Source organism: Pongo pygmaeus, chromosome 1 (assembly GCF_028885625.2).
Source record: "Pongo pygmaeus isolate AG05252 chromosome 1, NHGRI_mPonPyg2-v2.0_pri, whole genome shotgun sequence".
NCBI lineage: Eukaryota > Metazoa > Chordata > Mammalia > Primates > Hominidae > Pongo > Pongo pygmaeus.
The window spans coordinates 41,859,661-41,877,498 of NC_072373.2; the positions used below are offsets into that span (position 1 = coordinate 41,859,661).

Below are 17,838 nucleotides of genomic sequence, written 5' to 3' on the forward strand. Positions count from 1 at the left end.
TGTAAACATGTATTTTTAATAGCTATGATCAGAAGGGGAAGCAATACCCTGATCGATTTAGTGAAGAAGTAAATGGATAGATTGGACATAGCAGTGTTTCTGTTTTTAACACACTATTTTCTGCCCTCTTAAAAATCAAAAGCAAACCCCTTGCTGCCATTTCCCTCTCCAGCTATAGTCCTATTTCTACTCTCTTTACATGAAAACTCCTCTAAAATATTGTCTATGATCTGTTACAATTCCTCCCGTTCATTCTCCCTATAATTCATTCCAATCAGTGTTTGCCAGCACTCCACCGAAACTTCCACTTGTTACCTCCAAGTTGCCAAACCCAAAGATCAATTTTCTGTTCTCACCTAATTTGACCTCTCTATAGAATTTGACACAGTTGATTAGTCTAATCCCTTAAAATAATTTCCATACTTGGCTTCCAGGGCACTTCACCCTCCTGTGTTTTCTCTTACTGCAGTGGCTGCTTCATCATAATCCCCTTTGCTGATTCCTTCTCACCTTTTCAACTCTTAATCCTGGACATCCAGGCTCAGTCCATGCATCTGTTCTCTAGCAGCACTCACTCCCTAGGTGAAGATCTCTTTCAGTCCTGATTTCAAGCATAGCAGATACAATGATGGCTTCTACATATCTATGGGCAGCCTGGGACTCTCCAACATATCCATCTGGATATCTAAGAGGAACACTAAAGTTATGTCCCAAGCTTAACTTTTGATTTCCCCCATTTCCAAATTTCATGCAGTCCCCTGCATTTCAGCTAAGGGAAATTCTACACTGGTGGTTGCTCTGGCCAAAAACCTGGAAACTCTCTATGATTCTTCTCTTTCTTTCACACCCTCTATCTAAGCTAACCATCACCAAATCCTGTCATCTGCACCTTCAAAATATATCCAGAATTTGATCACTTCTCATCATCACCTTTCCCAATTGCTATCCTGGGCCAGCATCTCTGATTAGATTGCTGCAACAGCCTCCCAGTTTGAACCCTCAGCTACACCCAGAGGTTTGCTGGGCTACACTTGCCTTTTGGGTCCTCAGCTACTTTTTCAATTGAGAGCACTGACTCAATTCAGAGCATTTTCTTAATAACACTTAGTATCATTTGAACATTTCTCTTCATGTCTTTGATTTTTGTCTTTATCCTTCCACAAAAATCTAAACATGGACTTATCTGTCTTGTTTATAGGTATATCCCCAGTTCCCAGAAGATTGCTTGGCACATAGTGGATGCTCAAATAATTTTCTGTTGAAAGAATGAGTATACGACTAAATGGATGATTGAGGGAAGAACTGAAAAGTTGAAGTATGACTATTACTTTTGACAGGAAAGAAGAGAAAAATTTAGCCTAGCATCTTGCCATACATTTATTTCTATGAAGCATTACTCTCTATTTATAGCACAGACTCTCCTCATAAATATTTATAGGATGGTACCCAAAACACATGATTCACATGTTTATTTTTCCCCAAAACATTGCTTGTATCTATTCTAACAAAGAACAATTTCTATCAAAAGCGGGCACAAACAGCAGGACAAACAATAGATAATCCCATGGGGCAAACCACATTAAGAAAAAAACAGAGAAAGATCCAGACTGAAGAAGTATTCCATCTACTCACGTTCACACACAGGAACACTGTTATTCCAAAGGCTTCTCATTCCAACCAAGACACAATGACTAACGGAACTGCCCTTTAAGCGAAACCTAAAGAACAAAGCAGTAGTGGCTGGATGAATGCACCATTTCTCTCTTCCCTTCATTGACAGATCTCAACCTCCTCCCTGAGAATTCCTAAGTTAATCACCATTTTACTGCTCAAGCTAAAGCACAGGTGAAAACGCTCAACTCACTTAGTTTCTCATTGACAGGGGCTCAGAAGCCAAATCATTTTGGAAAAAGTGTAGCTTTCAGTGAGGACAAAGCAATAACAGCTGGCAGAGCTGTCAATCATATGTAACTGGAATTTAGAATATTTCTACTTACTCTTTCATTCCTATTCCAAATTCCACTATGTATTTGATTAAAAGTTTTGTGAAATAATCTTTGCATGTTATTTTATCTTATATACAACTTTCTCTTATATATCAAACTTTTCTTAACAACCCCCTAGAATATTTATTTATCTCTTCATGTCTGCAAATTATTATTTATTCATACATCTAATGTTCCATATATATGTATATATGTATATATTATATATATACATATATATATACACACTTTTTTTTTCAAGACCTTTTGTATTTCTGCCATTGTTTTTCCTTTGTCCCTTACTGGAAGCTGCACATTTTCCAAAATGATTTTACTTCTGAGCCTCTCTAAGTGAGAAATCAAATGAGTTGAGCTTTTTGCTTTTTAAACTTCTGTTCATGGATCCAGCTGGTTCATACCACACTTTCCAATCATTGTTTCAGATATTAGTCTCCTCTAGTACTTCTTTTCCACTAGGTCAGTCCCCCTTTTCTGGACTGGTGACTATATTTCTGTTTGTACTTGACACTGAGTTATATGCGCCGTTTTTTCTTTATCTCTTTATCTCCTGATAGTAGTGCCACTTAGTCCCTACCTTTATTTTAAAACTACACTTCCAGAAGTTAATCTCCCTGGATTCTTCTTTTCCTAGGTCAGCCCTCTTTTTGGATTGATCCTTAAGCTCAAGAGTCACTCTCCAGTGCTGTGTCCCTGATCTTAATTCTGGGTCACACTTACCCTTCATCACAGACAAAGGACACCTTTGCCCCAAGCTGGAGATTAAGTGGAAATAGCACACGACCATGAGGGAGTTGACCCAAGAAGTCATCACAGGATTTCACTAGAAGAAGAAAAAAAAAAAAGAAAAAATAGGAGTAAGACCTCCATGTGTGGGGTGAAGAGAGAAATCTGGAAGCCAGAGAGTTGAGGCACCTGCACATCTCGGGGCTTCAGGGCTCCAGTCTCCCTGGGGCGTGCAGTGCAGAGACACAGCCCCTCTGAGGTCATAGCCAGGCTCACAGCTGTAGAACACTTCCTGCCCAGGTGAAAAGTTGTCCTGATGGCTTGGGGTATGCTCACCATGCAGGATTTCTGGAGGCGGCTGACACACTGTGGAAAGGACAGTTCCAGAGTACTTGTTAGTTATGGGGGAATTTCTTGTGCTATATCCTATGCCTGCTGAAGGCCTCATAGTTAGTAAAAGGTAGAGAAATAGAACCCAATTCTCCCTAGCACAAGGCCCCAAATTCACTTGTAAATCTAAAGGGCCTGAGGTATTTTCTCCTAGCTCTGGTTATCCAATGTGAAGTTATCAGTACTGGTGGATTCTCCATCTACGTATTTCCTGGAAGGTAATCCTGATTTGTACCATTGTTATTCAGGTAATGAGACTGTCACCTGAGACCAAATCTGTTTTACAGATTTCCCCTGATTTCTCTGATTGCACACCAATGACTAAAGTACAGTCATACTGTTTCGGGACAGGCAAGCCCCTAAATTGGGGCTTACTCTGGAAGGGTTCTTGCCTCACCCAGGACAGAATTCAAGGATGAGCCAGTGGTGCTAGACAGCAATCTTTTAGTGAAAGGCACTGCTTCTTGCAGAGCACGGCTAACTCACAGGCAGTGCACCCAGAGTCAGCAACATAAGGGCTCCTGGTAGGCAACTGCGTTTATACTGCTGTAAACCCATTTCAGTTACATGTAAATTAAGGAGTGGAACAATGCAGATTGAGGGGTGAGTTATTTAGAACTTTCCAGGGAAGGGGCGGTAACTTCTAGGTCGTGGCCATGACATTTGTAAACTGTCATGGTGCTGATGGGACTACGAGGGCAGCTAGCAATTGCTTTCATCGCCATCTGCTGGTTCCTGCTGTTTTTTCACTTCATCCCGTCTGGGCCAGAGCCTGTTTTGGTCAGCAGGATTGTGACCAGAACACAAGCCCTGCCCATCTCCTGCCTCAATACATCCATCTTTATATCCCTTTATCTGTTCGTCTTCCCAGCTCAGTGGTTGCACAAGGCTAACATGGGTTGGTAGAAGAATTGTAAGCTCCTTCTCTGTCCCTGTGTATCTACCATAACACCTCCCACTCAGCTGCTAAGCCAGCTATGGTGGCATCAGTAGACAAGATGAGCTGTCAAAAACACAAGCCCTTAAATAAGCCGGTCCTTTGTCATGAGAGGGCATATTATTTGGAGAGTATTTGACTCAACATCTGCCTTTATTTATAGTCCTGTTCGTTCATGCTTAGGGCATCAGAACCCATTTTAACATCAACCTAATCTATACCTCATTAAAGATGAATTTAGAAATATTTAACTGGCTTTGAACAACTTACTTTCATCTTGACTTAGACTCCTAGGGATAAAATGTAGGATGTGGATGGCTTGAGCCTAGGAATTTGAGGCTGCAGTGAGCCATGATTGTATCACTGTACTTCAGCCTGGGCAACATAGTGGGACGTCAACTCTAATAAATTGTTTTTCAATAAAATAAAATAAAAATAAAATGTAGGAGGCAGACCATTATAGACAAACTCTAAGGTCTTTGTCTCTATTCTGAGGCTATGATTTCTGTCCTTGTAAGCCAGTCTCTTTCTTTCACCAATGGATGCTGATAAAAGTATGGCAAGAGCCAAAACATTCAGACTCTGGGGTCTGACACACTTGCCTTTTAAAATCCTGGGTGTCTCACTTAGAACATGTGACTTAGCTAATTTACTTAATCTCTGAAAGACCAAGCTGATGTCACTATTAAATGGATAATACAATAGCACAATTTCAAAGTGTTGTTGTAAATAATGAATGAGAAAGTGCATATAAAGTGCTTAGCGCATAGCTGATCATAAAGAAAGTCCATATAATTTTTAAATATAATTGAGAGATTGCAGCTGGTACTTTGCCCAGATAATTAAATAATAGGTGAGTCCAAAATAGCTTTTTTCCTGGCTAATTAAGGTCTTGCTTTTCAAAATGAAGACACATATGCATGGGTGCATGCACACCCCCAATTCTTAATTTCATGCTTCTTCCCCCAAAACTTACTTTCCCACCCTCCTCACCACACATCCCTCCCCCTGAACAAATACTCATTTCCTGATCCAACAGCAACGCATGTCACTGGCAGGGCCCTTCTAGGCATCAGTCAGACTCACCCCTGGAGCAGCTTGGTAACCCTGGCTGCCATTTGTTCAGAGCCTGGCATTGCACACGGGGGGGTCCTTTCATGACAAAGCCAGGCTGACACCTAAACTCCACAACTTCATTTAAGGAAAATAAGCTTCTGTTGTCAGATACCAATATTCCATTTTCCACATTTGGAGGCGTGCATTTGTTAGGTATAATGCACTGAGGGGCCGGGCCACTCCAGATGCCCACTTGATCTTCATTGCTGGTGCAGTATATGGATGGCTCACCCACAAGCTCAAACACCTTTCTCCCTCTGCTTCCAGGATTGCAGCGGTAGGTCACCACTGATCCATAGTAAAAATACTCTCTGTTGGTGCTAATGAAATCTCCATTGGCGATGGTCGGGGGTAGCCCACAAGGAATTCCTGAAAAAGAGACAGCGAGTTAACCAAAACAAAACCTTGGGAAAGAGTCTTGCTGTCACCCAGGCTGGAATGCAGTGGCACAATTATGGCTCACTGCAACCTCCACTTCCCAGGTGAAGCAATCCTCCCATCTCAACCTTCTGAGTAGCTGGGATCACAGGCATGCACCACCGTGTCTGGTTTATTTTTGTATTTTTAGTAGAGATGGGGTTTGGCCATGTTGGGCAGGCTAGTCCTGAACTCCTGGCCTCAAGCAATCTGCCTGCCTCCGCCTTTCAAAGTGCTGGGATTATAAGCGTGAGCCACCACGCCCAGCCTGGTTTCTAATAATTATACTTTATTGTAAATTTTACTAACAGTTTTTTTTTAATTTCAAATTACCAGAAGTAAATATTGACAATATTATTCTCATCTAATATTTGCTAATGTACAGATATGTTCTTACAGTTTTAAAATATTATGAGTTCTGCTCTACTCAGTTAACCTTATTTCACTAAATGTGTCCACATATTATTAGAGTCCATGTGTTTTTTGTTTGTTTGTTTGTTTTAACAGAGCCTCACTCTGTTCCCCAGGCTGGAGTGCGGTGGTGTGATCTGGGCTCACTGCAACCCCCGCCTCCCAGGTACAAGCAATTTTCCTGCCTCAGCCTCCTGAGTAGCTGGGATTACAGGCATGCGCCACCACACTCAGCTAACTTTTGTATTTTTAGTAGAGACGGGGTTTCACCGTGTTGGCCAGGCTGGTCTCGAACTCCTGACCTCAAGTGATCTGCCCGCCTCAGCCTCCCAATGTGCTGGGATTACAGGCATGAGCCACTGTGCCTAGCCTATAGTCTATGTTTTTATTTCTCCTGCTAAATGAGAATTTAACCATGTTATCTCACCATTATTAATCTAGTTTTCTCTATATAGAAGGCATTTGCCTTTATGGTATTGGATATTAATATAATAAACCATACAGCATAGCGTTCTTTTTTGAGACAAGGTCTTGCTCTGTTGCCTGGGCTGGAGTGCAGTGGCATGATCATGGCTCATTGCAGCCTTGACCTCTCTGGCTCAAGCAATCTTCCCACCTCTCAGTCTCCTGAGTAGTTGGGACTATAGGCGTGTGCCACAGTGCCTGTTTAGTTTTTGTATTTTTTGTAGAGACAGGGTTTCACCATGTTGTACAGGCTGGTCTCAGACTCCTGGACTCAAGCCATCTGCTCACCTAGGCCTCCCAAAGTGCTGGGATTACAAGTTTGAGTCACCACACGTGGCTCAGTATAACATCTTTATTAAATAATAAGAACAAAAGCTCTGGAAGAACTAATAAAGACAAAGCACAAATATACAATATTACATATAATAAACACGATACTTAGAGATTCAGAAGTAATAAAAAGAACTGGATACTGATCTACAGCCATACCACCCCGAATGCACCCAATCTCATCTGATCTTGGAAGAACTGAATACTGTATCCTACTCTACTGTAGGACAGTGCCCAGCCAGTATATTGCCCTTCTACAAAGTTTGTTCCCACTTATCCTCCCACCAACTGGGTTTGAAATTGCTGATTTCCTCACACCATCACTAAACCCAGGATTATACACATTTTATATTCCTTGTTAGCTTGCAATTGCTCATTCCTCTTTGCTCCCCAAAATGTAGAAAGCTCATCTTCCAAACAACTCACAGGGAAGATGGCATGATCCTGTTTAGACAAAGGATAAGGAGGAAGAAAGAGCTGCATGGCTTGAATATCTGATGTGATACTAAGAGCTTGCAGAGAGGATATGGGGTTTCTTTCACTGACTTTGTATTTGTTGACTTCACTAAAGAAAATGCTCTTCAAACTGCGAGGTGCTCAACCAACAGAAGAGGACATTGGGGGCTGGTTAAATGAGCTAACGACTAGTTTAAAATACATTAGACCTTGAGATAAGAAAAAAAAAAGTATTTCTAGGTGAAGGTGGAAGTTTGGAATGCTGTGAGCCATTTTAAGGATATGACTGGATTCTTCAAATATCAGAAGGATACCATTTCCAAGAGGGATGAGATTCATTCTTTGTAATTCTAGGAGGACAACTCTAGGATTAAACGGTGGGGTGAATGGGGAAAGAGATTTCGACTCACGTTGACAAATTGGCGGCTTCGTGCTCCAATGGGCAGTATTGCCTGAGAGGATACATTCAGCAGATGAGTGACCAATGAGTCGGTGCCTGAAGGCAAAAAATGGAAAATAATTGTGCTGTACATACCTCATCAGCTTCCTGACAGCATGCATACGTGGCAAAGCAGAAGGATTACAATGTAGGAGAAGTCTAAGGCCTAGCCTAAACTTTACCTATTGTTTCCAGCTTTTCTACTTCTTTTTCCTATTCTCTCATTATTGAAAGAGATATTTCTGCTGTAACTTCTCCTGGCCCACATTGCTTCTTAATATATTGGCTTCATTGTGGACTGTAACTGGCACCAAAATAAAAAAATTATTTTGTAGACCTGTTAGACAATTTTTTTCTTAAATTCTATCTTTCTCTAAATATTATTTTTGCCTTTTTTTGTTTGCATTTTCGCTTAATTTGTGTGTGTGTGTGCGTAATACTATGTCATTTTACTTGAGACATGTTTTTTATAAATACAAGATTTGTTGCTTTTGATCTTGTCTAGGAGACTTTGTCTTTCAACAAGAAGATTAAACCAAATGTATTGAGATAAATGATACATTTGATTTGCTTTCATCATCATTCTTTCACTGCCTTTTTCATTGATTTCACGATGCCCAATGATGAAGATGTGGAGAAAGCAATGAATAAAATGAACTGACCCAAACATAAGGGGGCTTATTTTTGGTGGAAGAGACAAATGCATTCCTTGCCTTTCCTTTTCCTTCCCTCTCTCTTGCTATATGGAAGAGATAGATTCAGCTGTTTTAGTCTTTCTAATAATTTGGAAATTAAACTTATTATTTTTTTCAATGAGGAATTTCATTTTATATGTGTACCTGTATATTATACACATGCATATGCACACAACAGATATTTAAACCTATTTTCTCAATTTTAGAGTCAAACTCTATATAGTCAGTCTACTCATCTTTTCTGTAATGCAAGTATAGCCTACCTTTTCTTGCTGTCTCACATTTCCTAGTTTTATTGATATGTTCTATGAGTTTAGAGAGATTATTAATAAATTATGATTACATTGCCAAGTTTTTGTGTGTATGTTTTTTTATTGTTGTTTTTCTTTTTACCAATATCCTATCTCATTGCGATTTCCTTTGGAATTCATCATTCTCCTTTTTAAAAATTTGCCTGTGAATTGCCTGGGAAACGTACTTAAATGGTACAATTTTTGTGTCTTTGCTCATCCTTTAATGTGTACCTGGAGCCTCTAGGTGTGAATATTAGCTTGGCTCAATAGAAATGCTATCTTATACAATTTAGTGTTGTATAGAATCAGTGTGGTGTCAATAAATTTATTTCTTTTGCAGGTATTACATTTTCATGTTTTATTTCTGGAATCTGAGTTTTTTTCTCTATCCCTGAAACACAGAAGTTTCCCTACTGATGGCTAGGTATGGACTTATTTGTTCACCCTTCTAGAATTTTTACTACATGTATTTTGAATCCTGACACTGTTACATATGTCTTCTCTTTTTCCTTTTTTGAGACAGGGTCTCATTCTGTCATCCAGGCTGGAGTGCAAGGGTGCCATCAAAGCTCACTGAAGCCTCAGTCTCCTGGGCTCAGGTGATCTTCCCACTTCAGTCTCCTGCCTAGTTGTGACTACAGGCACATGCCGCCATGCCCAGCTAATTTTTATACTTTTTTGTAGAGATGGGTTTTTGCCATGTTGTCCAGGCTGGTCTTGAGCTCCTGGGCTCAAGTGATCCTCTTGCCTTGGCTTCTCAATGTGTTGGGATTACATGTGTGAGCCACTGTACTTGCCTGTCTTCTCCTTTTCATCTTTTCCCACTGCATTCAGGGAACATGTGGTTAACTCTTCTTACTCTTTGCTTTAATTTTCTGCAATATTCATTGTGATATACATATATATGATATAGATCACATGTATGAAATGAAATATATAAACACACTGAATGCATATATTCATTCATGTACACACTTTATGGCTAGTTTCACAGAAGTATTTGTACAATTGAATCTTGTTACAAATATGAAAAGGAGAGTGTTCTGAAAGTTTCCCTGGTTTCTTGGCAGTAAATCTCTTTTGTAAAATTTCTCTTGATTTTTCAGACTGGTCTCTTTTACATGTATTTCCTGTTTCTTCTCATAAGCTCAATGTTTTTCTGCTTTATGCCATAGAGAGGTTCCGCACTTATTCAGCAATGCAAGATGTGGAGGGTACAGTCAGGAAATTTATCAATTGTATTTAAAAATGCTTAAAAAGAAAGAGAAAAGGAAACATTGGATTTATTCTAATTTTTGTCAGATTCTAGGTGCTGTGGTCTGTGAGGCCTATGCTGGCAAATGTGCTGGACACCACAAACTTCCTTTCAGTGTTTGTTGTGGTGACACAAATGTAACCCCTATTCACTACCTGGCTTAGCTGTTCCCGTGAAGAGAGAGATTGAGGCAGAGTCTCCACTGTGTGCTGAGCAAGGGTGAGCACCAACAGCTGGACCGTGCGCTGTGAGCACCTGAGGCCTGACATTTTCAAAGGGGCTCTGTTATAGGTTGAATTGTGTCTCCCCAAGTATGTTGAAGTCTTAACCTCCAGTCCCTGTGGATGTGATCTTATTTGGAAATACAATCTTTGCAGATGCAATCAAGTTAAGATGAGGTCATTAAGGTAGGCCCTAATCCAGTGTGACTGGTGCCCTTATTAAAAGGGAAAACTTTGGACACAGACATGCACAGAGAGCACAGCATATGAGGACACAGACCCAGAGGGAAGATGGCTGTATGAGAACAGAGACAGAAATTGGAGTTCTGCTGCCACATGCCAAGGAAGGCCTGTGGCTCCAGAAGCTGGAAGATGCAATGAAGGATCCTACCCTACAGGATTCAGAGGGAGAGTGGCCCTCTCAACACCTTGATTTTGGATTTCCAGTCTCTAGAATGGAACTCCAAAAACTTCTGTTGTATTAAGCCGCCCACTTCGTGTTACAGACATTCCTCAAAGATATTGCAGGTTCAGTTCCAGACCACCACAATAAAACACATATTACAACAAATGAGTCAGATGAATTTTTTGATTTCTCAGTGAGTCTAAAAGTTGTGTTTATACTATACGGTAGTCTATTAAGTGTGAAATAGCATTATGTCTAAACAAAGTCATACTTTAAAAAAAGGTTGATTGATTAAAAATGCTAAAGATTATCTGACCTTCAATAATTTGTAATCTTTTTGCTGGTGGAGGGTCTTGCCTCAAGGCTGATGGCTGCTGACTGATCAGGGTGGTGGTTGCTGAAGGCTGGGCTGGCTGTGGCAATTTCTTAAGCTGAGACAGCAATAAAACTGCTGTATTGATTGACTCTTCCTTTCACGAAAGATTTTTCTAGCATGCAATGCTGTTTGATAACATTTTACCCTCTGAACTGCTTTCAAAATTGGAGTTAATCCTCCCAGATACTGCTGCTGCTTTATCACCTAAGTTTTTGTAATACTCTGTATCCTTTGTGGTCATTTTCACAATGCTCATGTCATCATCACCGGGAAGAGACTCCACGTCAAAAAAACCACTTTCTCTGCTGATTCATAAGAAGCAACTCCTCATCTGTTCAAGTTTGATCATGAAGTTGTAGCAATTCAGTCACATCTTGAGGCTTCACTTCTGATTGCAGTTCTCTTGCTATTTTCACCACATCTGCAGTTATTTCCTCTGCTGAAGTCTTGAACCTCTCAAAGTCAGCCATGAGGGTTGGAATTAACTTCTACCAAACTCCTGTTATTGTTGATATTTTAAGCTCTTCCCATGAATCATGAATGTTCTTAATGGTACGTAGAATGATGAATTCTTTCCAGCAGTTTTCAACTTATTTTGTTCAGATCCATCAGAGGAATTACTGTCTGTGGGGACTCACCTTACAAAATGTATTTCTTAAATAGTGAAATTTGAAAGTCAAAATTACTCCTTCAGCCATGGGCTGCAGAATGGCTGCTGTTGTTAGCAGGCAGGAAAACTCCATTCATCTCCGTGTCCATCTCTGTTGGAGCTCTTGGCTGCTTAGGTGCAATGCCAATGAGCAGGAATATTTTGAAAGGAATCTGTTCTTCTGAGCACTAGATCTCAACAGTGGGCTTAAAATATTCAGTAAACTATGCCACAAACATACCTCTGTCATCAGGCTTTGTTCTTCCATTTATAGACACAGGCAAGGTACATTTAACATAATGCTTAAGGGCCCTAGGATTTTTAGAATCATCAGTGAGCATTGGCTTCAACTCAAAGTCACCAGCGGCATTAGTTCCTAAAAAGTCAGCCTGTTCTTTGAAGCTTTGAACCCAGGCATTGGCTTCTCCTCTCTAGCTATGAAAGTCCAATAGATGGCTGTTTTGTCTACATGGAAAATCTGTTATTTAGTGTAATACCTTCATCAGTGATCTTAGCTAGATCTTCTAGATGATTTGCTGCAGCTTCTATATGAGCACTGGCTGCTTCACCTTGGACCTTTATGTTATGGAGGGAGCTTCTTTCCTTAAACCTCAGGAATCAAATTCTGCTAGCTTCCAGACTTTTTTCTGCAGCTTCCTTACCTCTGTCAGCCTTCATAGAATTGAAGAGAGTTAGGGCCTTGCTCAGGATTACGCTTTGGCTTCAGGAAATGTTTCTAGTTTGATCTTATACCTAGACCATTAAAACTTCTTCCATATCAGCAATAAGGCTGTTTTACCTTCTTATTATTTATGTGTTCACTGGAATAGCACTTTAAATTTCCTTCAAGTATTTTTGCTTTGCCTTTATAACTGCCTAGCTCTTTGGCACACGAGGAATGGCTTTTGGCCTATCTTGGCTTTCAACATAACTTCCTCAGTAAGCTTAATCATCTCTAGCTTTTGATTTAAAGTAAGAGATGCATGACTCCTCCCTCATGTCAACACTTAAAGGCTATTGTAGGGTTATTAATTGGCCTCATTTTAGTATTATTGTGTCTCAGGGATTAGGGAGTCCTGAAGAGAGGGAGAGAAAAGGGGAATGTCTGCTCCATGGAGCAGTCAAAGCACGCACATTTATTGATTAAGTTTTCTGTCTTATATGGGTGCAGTTCGTAGGGACCCCAAATAATGACAATAGTAACATCAAAGATCACTGATGACAGATCACTATCACAGACATGATAATAATGAAAACATCTGGGATATTGTGAGAATAACCAAAATGCTACACAGAGACACGAAGTGAACACACGCTGTTGGATAAATGATGCCGACCGACATGCTTGTCATAGCTTTGCCACAAACTTTCAATTTATAAAAAGCATAACATCCACAAAGTACAGTAAAACGAGGAAGGCCTGTACTTTTTGATGGCAGCCCTAGCAAGCGATCCTGCTGTTATCATTAAGATTTGTTCTCTCACACAGCTGCAACATGGTCTTCCCTTTTTTCCAGCAATGTCTACTCTGGGTTAGGGTTGTTTGTGTGCTTTGACTACTACACTTCTAATTTTTTTTCCTTCCCATCCAGTGAATGGCATACACTTTATATGTGCACTGCCCTGGTTTCCAGCAAGAACACAGATTTTTCCCCTAATCTTCTCCTATGTTTGTTCATTTCAATCAGGAGTTAACATCTGGGTTCAAGCCTCTTAAGAGCAGTTGGCAATAACCTAGTTTCCTTCCTGAGATGTGGCTAGAAGGTAGTATTGCTATGCTGAAACTCTTGAACCAAGAGATGTTGCTGCCAACTCACCCTGTAGTACAAGAATAGTTGATTCTGGATCCAACCTGGATGTCTGTGATCACATGTACCATGCCATTCACTGGATCTGGAGGAGTTTTACATGATTTACCTATGGGAAAGAAAGTATTTTGGAGCCAGGTAGAGTAATCTGAGCTTTCTTCAGTATGTAAGGTCTCAACCTGCATGTAGCTTCCTGAAGAAAACAGGCGGTTCTGATGGTTCCACAGATTTTGGCACCTTGAGAAAACTCATCAGAGTGCTGAGGATCAGCCACCTACTAAGACCCACTTTCAAAAAGACCTTCCCTCTGGATCTATTTAGATCTAGATTTAGATCTGTGGAGAGACCTTGCATCCCTTATCAAAATATAAAGGTCATTTATGGCATTATTTACTATCAATATATTTCAATGGTTGCAAAGGATTTCTTCCCACCTAGTTATTCAAACAGAATTTGTCTTCCTACACCATTTTTTTTTTTCCAATCTAGAGTCATCTATTATTTTCTTTCCCATAGGGAATGAAGATTTTCTCTACAAATATTCCTTGAAACATTCTCATAAAGTGAGCATTTCAAGCAATAATCAAGGATGACCTACAAGAAAAACATCCACCTATCTGCACACTTTTCAAAAAAGGTTTCTCATATTCCACATTTGAAAAAATTCAATAAGAAACTTTTGCAGACATGGGAAAGACCCAGTGCAAGTTTACTCACGTTTACAGACATCTTTGGGACTCGACCAGACCAGGTTATCTAGACATGTGATAGAGAATGGCCTCCCGTAGTACTCAGGATGGCATTCATACTTTAAAGATGTCCCAATGGGAAAGTCAGATGCATTGGTTTGGGTTTTCAACTTAGCAAACAGAAAATGATCTGGGGCTTGACAGTGACCTAGAGACCAAGAAATCAAGGATATCTGAGTTAATAAAAAGATACCCAATGTGTTTCCTCTTTTCTCTTCCTTGGTAGATTTGATGCCAGAAGAAAAGAAACTTTTAGTTGTAAAACAACAACAACAACAACAACAAAAACACACACCGATAACTCCCCTGTAAAATGGGAGGGAAAGTTCCATTAGCAAAGGCTTATAAGAAAGTGTATTATCTGGAAGACTAGTCTGCTATCTGGTCTTTCTACTCATATAATTTATTTATTTTTATTTTTAATTTTTTTTTCTATTTTTAGTAGAGTTGGAGTTTCACCATGTTAACAGGCTGGTCTGGAGCTCCTGACCTCAAGTGATCTGCCCACCTTGGCCTCCCAAAGTGCTGGGATTACAGGTGTGAGCCACTGCGGCCAGCCTATTTTTATTGTTTTTGAGATAGGGTCTCACTCTGTCACCCAGGCTGAAGTGCAGTGGCACAATCTCGGCTCACTGCAACCTCTGCCTCCCAGGCTTAAGTGATACTCCCATCTCCGCCTCCCGAGTAGCTGGGACCACAGGCATTTGCCACCACACTCAGCTAATGCTCATATAATTTAATGTAAAGATAGCTCCGATTTAATTTTTCACATTTTTAGGAAGCCAGAAAGAGTTCTTCTGCCCAGGTTCCACCTTTCGTGTCTGCTTTCCTTGTACTTCAAGGCATCAAAACTCCAATGAGAGGCTGACAAGCATGGGTGGAAACTCAAGACATTTCCTGGCAGAAGGAGCCACTGATTTTCTAGGTCAGATTTCTAAGCCAACCATTTCAATAAGGGGATTCACAGGCATTTGTTTTTAATTCATATGATTCTAATGAAGGACTTTCCCACCACTCACCGCCTCCCTCTTTTTTCATCAGTCCCTCCATCTGCAAAGGTCATCAGGATCTTATGTGTTGACCTACCTTAGAACCATTTATCATTGGTTTGGCATTCCATTGTGGTAAATGCACACACACTAATAAATGCTACATTGTAATTATGGAAATATGGAGGGCCTGGGCTAGATATTCTGAACCCATTTGGGATGTGGGGAAATGAGCACTAACCCAGAATTCCACAGCGAGGGGCAGGGCTGCTCCAAATCCCATTCCCTTGAGGGTCACTTGTGCAGCGGATGGTGCTCTCTCCAATGAGGTCGAAGGTCATCCCTCTGTCTGGGTGGGGGTCGCATGTGTAATTTACTGCTTTTCCAAAGGGAAAGACTTCCAGAGGTTTTCCTGTGTGTCTCCCATTAGGAATAACTGGAGGACTTGGACAAAAGATTTCTAGAAAAAAGGCAAAAGCTCTAAGTTTCACTCAGGGGTTTCACCAGAGGTATTCTGCAATTACAGGGTGCTATGATTGGTGTTGCTGAAAATATGCTAAGAAGATGACAATAGACATTAGGACTTTGAAGAGTTGGATTAAATGAGATGTCAATGAAAATGTGTTACAAAGTACAACAGAGATTTGTCTATCCTGAATCTTCCAGATAGTAACGGTTCCTGGACAATAGAAACTTTACAACTTTAATGAAGTAGCAAAACATTTGAAGAAGAAAAATAACCATTTTGAAGGGTTACCTATTCCTTTAGTCAATATATATTAATTGAGCACTTATCCTGTGTCAGCCCTTCATCAGGATCCTGGGGACACAGTGCTGAGGAAGGAGCCTACGTTCTTAGGAAATATTTCTCAAATGTATATATGTGTGCTAATCATCCTAAATAGGTGAAACCTTTCGCTGATTACTTATTGATATTGATCATCAATCTCAGTGATAACAATAGCTCTGTCACAGTGAATCGAAACATAGTCAGGCCATGATAAAAAAAACTCCAAATGGATTCAGATTGCTTTGCTTTTGAAAATGTCTAGGTCTGTTGATGATTTATTTTCTCTTTTTACTCTCTGGGTCAGGTTTCAAGTTGTTACTCCTTTCTAGCATCTACTGATTTGTTTAGAACAGTCTCTTCCTCATTTCTAATTGGCATTTTTCATTAGAACTGGAATTTGGAAGAAGCTATTTTAACTAGCAAGAGTTATGAAAAAATAAGAGAGAGCTTGAGTAGTCCAGTCAATGAGCTTTTGTGCATGATAGTAGAACAGACATTTGTCATGCTGCTTCAAGGAGCACTGGATTTCTTAGACAGCAAGAATCTCTATATAAGTTACATTCTTCCAAAATTTTACTCTAAAAAGCACTGCAAGATGTCCAAGTACATTTCTAACAACGTAAACATTTTAGTAAAATTTCATGGTTTTCTAAAGAAACATGTTTTCCAATCATTAGAATCAAGAATTGAAGCAAAGTTCTATCTTCCATTGGGGAAATTATAAATGGGTAGACTAGGAGAAATCAGTAGTCTACTGAATACTGAACATATGAGGCTCATTTTAAAAAAATGACTAATTATGAATCTCTTGGCATAAATTATTTAGGTACATGTTTTGAGAATTTAAGGAGTCTCAAACTGCTCACCCTGTCTAATGTTGCTCCCCATTTTTGCCTCATTCCTCAATGCTTTGCTCTATTGTCTCATAGCATTGAATTTATTTTTTTTCTTGTCCCTCTCCCCACCTGAGTAGAAACAACATGGGGACAGGGAATTCATCCATCTTGTTCACTGATATAACTCCAGTGGCTAGATGAACATCAGGCACAAAGTATGTGATCAATAAATATTGATTAAATAAAGGCATGTTTAATATTTGTGTATTATCATATATATATATAAATTGTAGACTGACTGCACCTTGATGGGAGAACAAAATGAAAAAGAAAGAAGGGAGGAAGGAAAGAAGAAAGGGGAGAGGGAGAGAAGAGGGGAAGAAAGAACTGAAGGAAGGAAGGAAGAGAAAAAAAAAGAAAAAAATAGAGAAAGAAAGCAAATTGTTAAAGCTTCACATTATCTAATCTCTCCTGACCTAGACACACATGACCAAAGGATTTATTGCACTAGAACACGGAATACAGAAGGACAGAGACAGATCAGATGGTTGCAAAGACAGGTGATGTATACATTGATTCATAACCAAACATTATTAAAATAAGCAATTTTTAAATCGATAATTCAGACTAGAAAATTGAAGAATCACATTGAGGGAGGCCATAGGGCAAATACTGAACAGATGAAGGGGAGAGATTGGCCTGAAATGTTACTCCTATTACTCACGTTCACACACTGGAACACTGCTATTCCAAAGGCTTTCCGTTCCAGCCAAGACACAATAACTAGCAGAGCTGCCTTTTAATTGAAATCTAAAGAAGAAAATAGGAGTGAATAGTGAGCTGTTTCAGCCAAGAGGACACTTAGTTCACAATCTAAGGCCCAGCCCCAAATCTCATGATTTTGAGGACCAGAGGCCAGCAGATGGCAGAATTGCACAGGCTACATTATTCTGGAACAGTCACAGCCTCCAGAAGGGAGCAATACAGAATGGCAAAATGCAGTAGCTTGGTCACATGATAGTCCTGCTTGAATTGAAAAAGCTAGTCATGACATAGATGCCATCCCCTTGACCCAGGACCC

The 17,838-nt window shown here is 40.0% G+C and overlaps 1 protein-coding gene across 1 annotated transcript in view; it reads right to left on the minus strand.

Annotated features, from left to right (window-relative positions):
* CR1 (complement C3b/C4b receptor 1 (Knops blood group)) overlaps nucleotides 1-17,838 on the minus strand; it is a 164,629-nt gene that overhangs the window by 61,001 nt on the left and 85,790 nt on the right. The window contains exons 37-45 of the mRNA XM_054485890.1: nucleotides 17,482-17,567; nucleotides 15,373-15,591; nucleotides 14,111-14,290; nucleotides 13,403-13,502; nucleotides 7,662-7,747; nucleotides 5,143-5,541; nucleotides 2,919-3,095; nucleotides 2,724-2,826; nucleotides 1,633-1,718 (exon numbers count right to left, since the gene is read on the minus strand). Coding sequence (XP_054341865.1) covers nucleotides 1,633-1,718; nucleotides 2,724-2,826; nucleotides 2,919-3,095; nucleotides 5,143-5,541; nucleotides 7,662-7,747; nucleotides 13,403-13,502; nucleotides 14,111-14,290; nucleotides 15,373-15,591; nucleotides 17,482-17,567 — 1,436 coding nt within the window. The remainder of the gene's footprint in view (nucleotides 1-1,632; nucleotides 1,719-2,723; nucleotides 2,827-2,918; nucleotides 3,096-5,142; nucleotides 5,542-7,661; nucleotides 7,748-13,402; nucleotides 13,503-14,110; nucleotides 14,291-15,372; nucleotides 15,592-17,481; nucleotides 17,568-17,838) is intronic.